Source organism: Bactrocera dorsalis, chromosome 4 (assembly GCF_023373825.1).
Source record: "Bactrocera dorsalis isolate Fly_Bdor chromosome 4, ASM2337382v1, whole genome shotgun sequence".
Lineage (NCBI taxonomy): Eukaryota > Metazoa > Arthropoda > Insecta > Diptera > Tephritidae > Bactrocera > Bactrocera dorsalis.
Window position 1 is genome coordinate 2,323,382 of NC_064306.1, and position 12,309 is coordinate 2,335,690.

Genomic DNA, 12,309 nt, shown 5'->3' on the forward strand with positions numbered 1-12,309 from the left:
GAGAAAATGAAGAGACAGAATTATATGTATGCATGCCCATGAGTACACTTCTAACGAAGAATTTCGTTTTGCTTTTCGTTTATATTTTTTATGTCTCACACAGAGAACGTAAACACATTTTTTTATGTCTCACATGATCACAAGGCATATACATATGCCGAAGCAGAAAATATGAAGAGACTCGCAAGGAAGAATTTCGTTTTGCTTGTTTATATTTTGTTTCATTTTGACACCGAAAAATGTGTACAAAATACATGATGTTCTCTGTCTCACATACGCAAGAATATGAAGAGACATAAATATATGTATGCATGAATATGAATATGAAGACATAAACATATGCATGCTGCTCCTTATGATCTCCCAACTTTGTTATATTTTCAGCTTCAATTTTTCAACTTGGGAATCGCAATGTATGCAAATAAGTATGTATGTGTATGCTTTTGCGTTTTGCCGTCGGCAATTGAATATTGACTTGTACACATAATTATGATGAGTACAATTTTGTATGAAGAAAAATGATTTCTTAGATATTCCATAGGAAATATGAATGTTCCATTTTGTATGGAAATATGTACATATGTATGTAGACTTTTTTATTTTTGATTTATTATTTTTCAAATTATTTCATGTTAATTTGATCTTATTTTATAATAAGTCATTTTAAATATACATACATACATATGTATAAAAGATTAACCTAAACATGATGATTGATATTTTCATGATCCATACGCAATGTACAAATGTAAGCAATTTCGTTTTGCCGTCGGCATTTCAATTTCTTATGCTTCAATTTTTGCTTTCAACCACGCTTGTATGTATGTGCAATATATGCCTTTGCGTTTTGCCGTCAGCATGTCCATATTGGCATGCAAAAGTAATTATGTATTTCATTGTTTCTTTTTGGCCCAATTTTGTATATTAAGACAAGTGTCAATAATTGCGCCAAAATCGAATAAATATTTACATATTAAGTAAAAATCTTCTTCTTACATGTTTCTTTCTCCTACTTTTATGTATATTGGCCCAATTGGCAAGTGTCGATAATTGCGCCAAAATCAAATATATTATGTAGTCATATGTAAATATGTTTTAAAGTTTACATAAAATTGAAGTGCCAATAAAAGTGCCAAAGAGCTCTTTATAGCAAATTCTTGCAGAGTGGGTATAAAATCTATGATTTTAGCCCAGATTACTGCAATTACGAATCAGAAATACCCAGAGTGGTATAGCGAGGCTGGAGATTGCCTCGAACATAGGCATCAGTTTTTAGACTTTTTGATAACAGTTTTACTGTTCAAAAACGCGAAATGGCTGGCGCACGAACAGGAACAGATTCATAAAAATGAAGTGAGGGCGAGGCATTTTAATAAACAGCAAAAATTAAAGAAATTGGTAACGTAGATTGTAGGCCACATTCAATTTTTCTAGCGATTTCCGTGTTATAAAAGGTAAAAGAACTATACAAGTATTTTAGTGTACATTAGTTAAATAATTAAAACACATTTCATTCTTCTCATTTCAGATTCTTCCTAAACTAATATTGTTCTTTTTTTTTCTTTCAGGGTAGAATTAAGTTGTAAATAGTTCGTAGTAGTAGTTTTAGTATTAGTTATTGCTAGTTAGTTTTAGTATTTATTAATGTAGTTAGTAGTATGTACACGTGAGCCAAGCTTTGAAAAAAGCTGGTGAAAAAGACCTAATCTTTATTGATTAGGTTGTGTGAGAATTTGTGGTTGTAGGTAGACAAATTCTGAAAATCGTGTTTTACTAAAAATATATTTTCTTAATAATTTTTTATATGTATATTTCTAATAAAATGAATTTTCTTTTTATTTTTCTTTGCAGTTTGAATAAATTTAAGTAATTTTCAATAAATTTTTTAATAAATTTAAACAAATTTAAGTAAATTTACATGTATTTTCATTTAAATTTAATTATCAATAAATTTTTTAAAAAATATTTGCCATAGTTGTCCATTTTATTTTCTCACACATTTCAGGCGATTTTTGTATGGAAATTTGACCGGCGTAGAAGCAAAATGCTAAGCAACCATACATATATTATTTCGTTTGCACATTTGTCTGTATGTTTGCGAAAGCAAATGCTCTACAAAATTTGCTCATATTTTCATCACTTACCAACATACTTCTTGCAAGTGCGTGCATTGACCTACATACATACATATGCGTACACATACATATGAATATGTCACCACAAAAAATTGATCTTCACAAGTCAATATGGCAGCCAAATTGGCGAAGAACAAATGTAGTAATTCTTACAACAAAAACAATTTTCATTCATAAACGCAGGCGCAAATTGCACAAGCGATCTCGCTTCATTCATAAAAACAGATGCCGAACATCTCCCCGAGCATGCCTTTGCCAACAAGTGTCTTTTCGGCAAAAGCTAAAAATCATAATTTGCACCACTTTCTGGTGCTTCTCGCAAAAATCTGCGTCGATATGTATTCACGATCATACGTACATACATATTTACACACGTTTGTTGGCGAAGCTGTCACAGCGGCAAGGAAAGCGGTGACAATCGGCGGCCATTACTTTATTTTTTTTGCCCTGGTTGCCCATGACAACATAGATGCCAAAAAAATGTAAACAAACAAGACAAATGTAAGAAATAATATATGTATGTATGCCATAGAAATTCTACTGGTGCAAAAAATGGTTCATATGATACAAGATCATCATGCATATGTGACTCAAAGAATGCTTTTTTACATTCTCTGTGTGACTTTGTATATTTTTCTTCATATCATTTCTCTTTACTCATTCTCGCATGAATTTAGTCGTTTTACATATAATTCTGCCAGAGACATGCTCATTTCTGCTAAATAGCAGCGAGAATGGTGAATTCCCTTCGCGAATCCTATAAGCTCTGTTAGCCGCGCAATCGAACCATCATACAGAATTCGATTTGCACCTTCTCTATACTTTACATTCTCTGGAGAAGGTGCAAATCGAATTCTGTATGATGGTTCGATTGCGCGGCTAACAGAGCTTATAGGATTCGCGAAGGGAATTCACCATTCTCGCTGCTATTTAGCAGAAATGAGCATGTCTCTGGCAGAATTATATGTAAAACGACTAAATTCATGCGAGAATGAGTAAAGAGAAATGATATGAAGAAAAATATACAAAGTCACACAGAGAATGTAAAAAAGCATTCTTTGAGTCACATATGCATGATGATCTTGTATCATATGAACCATTTTTTGCACCAGTAGAATTTCTATGGCATACATACATATATTATTTCTTACATTTGTCTTGTTTGTTTACATTTTTTTGGCATCTATGTTGTCATGGGCAACCAGGGCAAAAAAAATAAAGTAATGGCCGCCGATTGTCACCGCTTTCCTTGCCGCTGTGACAGCTTCGCCAACAAACGTGTGTAAATATGTATGTACGTATGATCGTGAATACATATCGACGCAGATTTTTGCGAGAAGCACCAGAAAGTGGTGCAAATTATGATTTTTAGCTTTTGCCGAAAAGACACTTGTTGGCAAAGGCATGCTCGGGGAGATGTTCGGCATCTGTTTTTATGAATGAAGCGAGATCGCTTGTGCAATTTGCGCCTGCGTTTATGAATGAAAATTGTTTTTGTTGTAAGAATTACTACATTTGTTCTTCGCCAATTTGGCTGCCATATTGACTTGTGAAGATCAATTTTTTGTGGTGACATATTCATATGTATGTGTACGCATATGTATGTATGTAGGTCAATGCACGCACTTGCAAGAAGTATGTTGGTAAGTGATGAAAATATGAGCAAATTTTGTAGAGCATTTGCTTTCGCAAACATACAGACAAATGTGCAAACGAAATAATATATGTATGGTTGCTTAGCATTTTGCTTCTACGCCGGTCAAATTTCCATACAAAAATCGCCTGAAATGTGTGAGAAAATAAAATGGACAACTATGGCAAATATTTTTTAAAAAATTTATTGATAATTAAATTTAAATGAAAATACATGTAAATTTACTTAAATTTGTTTAAATTTATTAAAAAATTTATTGAAAATTACTTAAATTTATTCAAACTGCAAAGAAAAATAAAAAGAAAATTCATTTTATTAGAAATATACATATAAAAAATTATTAAGAAAATATATTTTTAGTAAAACACGATTTTCAGAATTTGTCTACCTACAACCACAAATTCTCACACAACCTAATCAATAAAGATTAGGTCTTTTTCACCAGCTTTTTTCAAAGCTTGGCTCACGTGTACATACTACTAACTACATTAATAAATACTAAAACTAACTAGCAATAACTAATACTAAAACTACTACTACGAACTATTTACAACTTAATTCTACCCTGAAAGAAAAAAAAAGAACAATATTAGTTTAGGAAGAATCTGAAATGAGAAGAATGAAATGTGTTTTAATTATTTAACTAATGTACACTAAAATACTTGTATAGTTCTTTTACCTTTTATAACACGGAAATCGCTAGAAAAATTGAATGTGGCCTACAATCTACGTTACCAATTTCTTTAATTTTTGCTGTTTATTAAAATGCCTCGCCCTCACTTCATTTTTATGAATCTGTTCCTGTTCGTGCGCCAGCCATTTCGCGTTTTTGAACAGTAAAACTGTTATCAAAAAGTCTAAAAACTGATGCCTATGTTCGAGGCAATCTCCAGCCTCGCTATACCACTCTGGGTATTTCTGATTCGTAATTGCAGTAATCTGGGCTAAAATCATAGATTTTATACCCACTCTGCAAGAATTTGCTATAAAGAGCTCTTTATAGCAGCTCATTTGTAGGCGGCTTATGTCGAAGACTCTATCATCGGGATTAACCAGCCTTAGGTCATTCGCGCTTTTGTAATTTTTGGACCTAATAAGGGCTTCCGATGAGTCTTCCAAAGAGCTTTCCGTATTCCGCATTAAAATGGCACATTTGTCGCACTTCAATCTACATAAAACTTTCTGGTATATCGCATATCCAGTATAATAGCGACGAACCTGTATCTCGGCTGGTTTTTCATTCTGATCAAATTGCTCATCTGGAACATTTATTTGTTCCACGGCAAGTTGCTCAGACGGTTTCAAATTTTCTTTCAGGTCGTCTTCCTGGCCAATATTCCAGTCAAGGTTTATATCGTCGTCTTCTTCGCAATTGCTGCCTGATTGCGAGAAGTTGCGTCGCAGTATATGCATGGACACTAGCCTTGCTACAATATACTGCATCTCGTGCGCTGATGGATGGTTATTACATCCTAAATTTGCTCTTATTTTATAAAAAAAGTTTTCCAAGGCATCTTGGTTCATCCTCCCTAAGAGTATAAAGGATATATTCGAATATTCTTCGAATATATCGCCGCTCAATGCAATCATTGCATTTATTGTTAAAACAAACGAATCTAGGCACAATAGTTGGCTGTTGGGCTTTTTTATATTTTTTATATATTCGATATGATCTTTTAATCTATTAATTTTCTCAATACAACCTCTTTGTATTGGTCGTCTTCGAGGATTTGGATTGCAAAGCGTCTTGCAATCCAATTCGTCGAAAAGATCATTCATTCTCTTCACCAGCAGTTGGGTTGGTTTAGCGCATTTTTTTAAGTGCTCATCGGAGCCCAACAAATTTTCTTTTATTGACATATCAATTGCCGCGGCGACCGAGTTGCTGAAAATTTGTGTCGCTCTAGACACCGACATCTTTTCTAAATTTGTGGGGTACACATGCGAATAGGTTAATTTTGGGCACATTTTAAAATTAACGTTCGCCTGGTCTATGGCATATATTTTGCGGACAACTTTAAAAGTTGTCAGCCCATCTTGTGTTTCAACATCATACTTTAAGATCATATTGCGCATGCATTTTATTAAATGGCAATAGTCGAACATAAAATAAATTTTCTTTTGCTTGTGGAAAAAAATACGGTTTTTCCGGCGATGCTCCCAACAGTTGCTTTTGTACGGGCGCGCCGGTTGAAATAATTGGGTTGGGGCCTCATCTAAAAAAATTGTAAATAAATATAAAGATACATAAATATAAAATATATATAATAAATACTAAATTTCAAAATAAGTATATGTACATACATATATTTAATAATATTAAATAGTATATGCACCCATATAAATAATAAACCTTACATCCCTAGTGTTATGGGAGCGAATAAGACACGGGAGCAGTATTCGACAGTTTTTGAATTGAATGTACACCCGCAAATAATCAAACACACTCATGCACTTGTATGTGCACCCGCAACCAAATTAACATATTAAAACACACACACGCACTTATATGTGCACCCGCAAATAATCAAACACACTCATGCACTTGTATGTGCACCCGCAACCAAATTAACAAAACACCCACACGCACTTAAACAAACACTCACAATATAAAAATTGAACTGCACTTACCCAGATATAATGTCGGTACAGCATTCCCTTTGAGGTTCCTGGTTCCAATTGCATCCTTTTCGAAGTGTTTCTCACAAATGAATGAGTTGCTGACTGGAAAGTGGTCAGTGGGAGAAATTTTTAGATTCTCCTTCCACTTTCCAGCCAGCTCACATTCATTTGGGAAACGAAATAAACGTAGTACCCCACCGTTGGTACTTTCACATCCGCGCACACGACACTTCCGAATTTTCGGCATTTTTCCGCACTATTTTAAATTATTTTTTTAAAAAATTATGATCTCACCGCACAAAACACGACTTATCCGCGCAAAATCACCAACTTTATGAAAATTGGCGCAATTATTGGCACTTCAATTTTATGTAAACTTTAAAACATATTTACATATGACTACATAATATATTTGATTTTGGCGCAATTATCGGCACTTGTCAATTGGGCCAATATACATATAAGTAGGGGAAAGAAGGATGGTTAGCAACCATTGGTTACTTTCATTTGTGTGTACAATACTTATTTGCATATGACATATACAAAGAACATGTAAGAAGAAGATTTCTGGTTCCCTGGTATGTGATATGTAAATATTTATTTGATTTTGGCGCAATTATTGACACTTACTTCTCTTAATATACAAAATTGGGCCAAAACGAAACAATGAAATACATAATTACTTTTGCATGCCAATATGGACATGCTGACGGCAAAACGCAAAGGCATATATTGCACATACATACAAGCGTGGTTGAAAGCAAAAATTGAAGCATAAGAAATTGAAATGCCGACAGCAAAACGAAATTGCTTACATTTGTACATTGCGTATGGATCATGAAAATATCAATCATCATGTTTAGGTTAATCTTTTATACATATGTATGTATGTATATTTAAAATGACTTATTATAAAATAAGATCAAATTAACATGAAATAATTTGAAAAATAATAAATCAAAAATAAAAAAGTCTACATACATATTTCCATACAAAATGGAACATTCATATTTCCTATGGAATATCTAAGAAATCATTTTTCTTCATACAAAATTGTACTCATCATAATTATGTGTACAAGTCAATATTCAATTGCCGACGGCAAAACGCAAAAGCATACACATACATACTTATTTGCATACATTGCGATTCCCAAGTTGAAAAATTGAAGCTGAAAATATAACAAAGTTGGGAGATCATAAGGAGCAGCATGCATATGTTTATGTCTTCATATTCATATTCAATGCATGCATATGTTTACATATGTCTTCATATTCATATTCATGCATACATATATTTATGTCTCTTCATATTCTTGCGTATGTGAGACAGAGAACATCATGTATTTTGTACACATTTTTCGGTGTCAAAATGAAACAAAATATAAACAAGCAAAACGAAATTCTTCCTTGCGAGTCTCTTCATATTTTCTGCTTCGGCATATGTATATGCCTTGTGATCATGTGAGACATAAAAAAATGTGTTTACGTTCTCTGTGTGAGACATAAAAAATATAAACGAAAAGCAAAACGAAATTCTTCGTTAGAAGTGTACTCATGGGCATGCATACATATAATTCTGTCTCTTCATTTTCTCTGTTTGGGCATACATGCCTTGTCATTAGATGCCGCAAATACATATATTATATTTACTTCTCTTCATTTTCTGTTTGAGTATGTGAGAGAACTGTTAAAAATGTTAACATTTCTCACTGTGGATTCTGTGGTGAACTCCCTTCAAAAATCCTACAAAATGTTCGCTGTCGAACCTGCACCTTCTCTATACTTTACATTCTCTGGTATTAGAAGTTGGTTGGCTAGCCAGAGAATGTAAAGTCAGAGAATGTAAAGTATAGAGAAGGTGCAGGTTCGACAGCGAACATTTTGTAGGATTTTTGAAGGGAGTTCACCACAGAATCCACAGTGAGAAATGTTAACATTTTTAACAGTTCTCTCACATACTCAAACAGAAAATGAAGAGAAGTAAATATAATATATGTATTTGCGGCATCTAATGACAAGGCATGTATGCCCAAACAGAGAAAATGAAGAGACAGAATTATATGTATGCATGCCCATGAGTACACTTCTAACGAAGAATTTCGTTTTGCTTTTCGTTTATATTTTTTATGTCTCACACAGAGAACGTAAACACATTTTTTTATGTCTCACATGATCACAAGGCATATACATATGCCGAAGCAGAAAATATGAAGAGACTCGCAAGGAAGAATTTCGTTTTGCTTGTTTATATTTTGTTTCATTTTGACACCGAAAAATGTGTACAAAATACATGATGTTCTCTGTCTCACATACGCAAGAATATGAAGAGACATAAATATATGTATGCATGAATATGAATATGAAGACATAAACATATGCATGCTGCTCCTTATGATCTCCCAACTTTGTTATATTTTCAGCTTCAATTTTTCAACTTGGGAATCGCAATGTATGCAAATAAGTATGTATGTGTATGCTTTTGCGTTTTGCCGTCGGCAATTGAATATTGACTTGTACACATAATTATGATGAGTACAATTTTGTATGAAGAAAAATGATTTCTTAGATATTCCATAGGAAATATGAATGTTCCATTTTGTATGGAAATATGTACATATGTATGTAGACTTTTTTATTTTTGATTTATTATTTTTCAAATTATTTCATGTTAATTTGATCTTATTTTATAATAAGTCATTTTAAATATACATACATACATATGTATAAAAGATTAACCTAAACATGATGATTGATATTTTCATGATCCATACGCAATGTACAAATGTAAGCAATTTCGTTTTGCCGTCGGCATTTCAATTTCTTATGCTTCAATTTTTGCTTTCAACCACGCTTGTATGTATGTGCAATATATGCCTTTGCGTTTTGCCGTCAGCATGTCCATATTGGCATGCAAAAGTAATTATGTATTTCATTGTTTCTTTTTGGCCCAATTTTGTATATTAAGACAAGTGTCAATAATTGCGCCAAAATCGAATAAATATTTACATATTAAGTAAAAATCTTCTTCTTACATGTTTCTTTCTCCTACTTTTATGTATATTGGCCCAATTGGCAAGTGTCGATAATTGCGCCAAAATCAAATATATTATGTAGTCATATGTAAATATGTTTTAAAGTTTACATAAAATTGAAGTGCCAATAAAAGTGCCAAAGAGCTCTTTATAGCAAATTCTTGCAGAGTGGGTATAAAATCTATGATTTTAGCCCAGATTACTGCAATTACGAATCAGAAATACCCAGAGTGGTATAGCGAGGCTGGAGATTGCCTCGAACATAGGCATCAGTTTTTAGACTTTTTGATAACAGTTTTACTGTTCAAAAACGCGAAATGGCTGGCGCACGAACAGGAACAGATTCATAAAAATGAAGTGAGGGCGAGGCATTTTAATAAACAGCAAAAATTAAAGAAATTGGTAACGTAGATTGTAGGCCACATTCAATTTTTCTAGCGATTTCCGTGTTATAAAAGGTAAAAGAACTATACAAGTATTTTAGTGTACATTAGTTAAATAATTAAAACACATTTCATTCTTCTCATTTCAGATTCTTCCTAAACTAATATTGTTCTTTTTTTTTCTTTCAGGGTAGAATTAAGTTGTAAATAGTTCGTAGTAGTAGTTTTAGTATTAGTTATTGCTAGTTAGTTTTAGTATTTATTAATGTAGTTAGTAGTATGTACACGTGAGCCAAGCTTTGAAAAAAGCTGGTGAAAAAGACCTAATCTTTATTGATTAGGTTGTGTGAGAATTTGTGGTTGTAGGTAGACAAATTCTGAAAATCGTGTTTTACTAAAAATATATTTTCTTAATAATTTTTTATATGTATATTTCTAATAAAATGAATTTTCTTTTTATTTTTCTTTGCAGTTTGAATAAATTTAAGTAATTTTCAATAAATTTTTTAATAAATTTAAACAAATTTAAGTAAATTTACATGTATTTTCATTTAAATTTAATTATCAATAAATTTTTTAAAAAATATTTGCCATAGTTGTCCATTTTATTTTCTCACACATTTCAGGCGATTTTTGTATGGAAATTTGACCGGCGTAGAAGCAAAATGCTAAGCAACCATACATATATTATTTCGTTTGCACATTTGTCTGTATGTTTGCGAAAGCAAATGCTCTACAAAATTTGCTCATATTTTCATCACTTACCAACATACTTCTTGCAAGTGCGTGCATTGACCTACATACATACATATGCGTACACATACATATGAATATGTCACCACAAAAAATTGATCTTCACAAGTCAATATGGCAGCCAAATTGGCGAAGAACAAATGTAGTAATTCTTACAACAAAAACAATTTTCATTCATAAACGCAGGCGCAAATTGCACAAGCGATCTCGCTTCATTCATAAAAACAGATGCCGAACATCTCCCCGAGCATGCCTTTGCCAACAAGTGTCTTTTCGGCAAAAGCTAAAAATCATAATTTGCACCACTTTCTGGTGCTTCTCGCAAAAATCTGCGTCGATATGTATTCACGATCATACGTACATACATATTTACACACGTTTGTTGGCGAAGCTGTCACAGCGGCAAGGAAAGCGGTGACAATCGGCGGCCATTACTTTATTTTTTTTGCCCTGGTTGCCCATGACAACATAGATGCCAAAAAAATGTAAACAAACAAGACAAATGTAAGAAATAATATATGTATGTATGCCATAGAAATTCTACTGGTGCAAAAAATGGTTCATATGATACAAGATCATCATGCATATGTGACTCAAAGAATGCTTTTTTACATTCTCTGTGTGACTTTGTATATTTTTCTTCATATCATTTCTCTTTACTCATTCTCGCATGAATTTAGTCGTTTTACATATAATTCTGCCAGAGACATGCTCATTTCTGCTAAATAGCAGCGAGAATGGTGAATTCCCTTCGCGAATCCTATAAGCTCTGTTAGCCGCGCAATCGAACCATCATACAGAATTCGATTTGCACCTTCTCTATACTTTACATTCTCTGGTAAAGTATAGAGAAGGTGCAGGTTCGACAGCGAACATTTTGTAGGATTTTTGAAGGGAGTTCACCACAGAATCCACAGTGAGAAATGTTAACATTTTTAACAGTTCTCTCACATACTCAAACAGAAAATGAAGAGAAGTAAATATAATATATGTATCTGCGGCATCTAATGACAAGGCATGTATGCCCAAACAGAGAAAATGAAGAGACAGAATTATATGTATGCATGCCCATGAGTACACTTCTAACTTCGTTTTGCTTTTCGTTTATATTTTTTATGTCTCACATGATCACAAGGCATATACATATGCCGAAGCAGAAAATATGAAGAGACTCGCAAGGAAGAATTTCGTTTTGCTTGTTTATATTTTGTTTCATTTTGACACCGAAAAATGTGTACAAAATACATGATGTTCTCTGTCTCACATACGCAAGAATATGAAGAGACATAAATATATGTATGCATGAATATGAATATGAAGACATATGTAAACATATGCATGCATTGAATATGAATATGAAGACATAAACATATGCATGCTGCTCCTTATGATCTCCCAACTTTGTTATATTTTCAGCTTCAATTTTTCAACTTGGGAATCGCAATGTATGCAAATAAGTATGTATGTGTATGCTTTTGCGTTTTGCCGTCGGCAATTGAATATTGACTTGTACACATAATTATGATGAGTACAATTTTGTATGAAGAAAAATGATTTCTTAGATATTCCATAGGAAATATGAATGTTCCATTTTGTATGGAAATATGTATGTAGACTTTTTTATTTTTGATTTATTATTTTTCAAATTATTTCATGTTAATTTGATCTTATTTTATAATAAGTCATTTTAAATATACATACATACATATGTATAAAAGATTAACCTAA

General features: G+C 32.6%; 2 protein-coding genes across 2 annotated transcripts in view; both read right to left on the reverse strand.

Annotated features, from left to right (window-relative positions):
* Positions 1 to 12,309, reverse strand: part of LOC105226142 (uncharacterized) — a 270,787-nt gene that overhangs the window by 175,176 nt on the left and 83,302 nt on the right. The window lies entirely within an intron of this gene.
* Positions 3,015 to 5,909, reverse strand: LOC125778428 (uncharacterized). The gene is made up of 2 exons (XM_049455830.1): positions 4,469 to 5,909; positions 3,015 to 4,394 (listed from the first exon to the last, which is right to left on the reverse strand). Exon 1 carries the CDS (start codon positions 5,893 to 5,895, stop codon positions 4,516 to 4,518), a length of 1,380 nt encoding a protein of 459 aa, XP_049311787.1. The 5' UTR covers positions 5,896 to 5,909; the 3' UTR covers positions 3,015 to 4,394; positions 4,469 to 4,515.

Excerpts from the sequence above, each read along its gene's own strand:
- LOC125778428 (XM_049455830.1), bottom strand. The coding sequence starts at position 5,895 with ATGTTCGACTATTGCCATTTAATAAAATGCATGCGCAATATGATCTTA.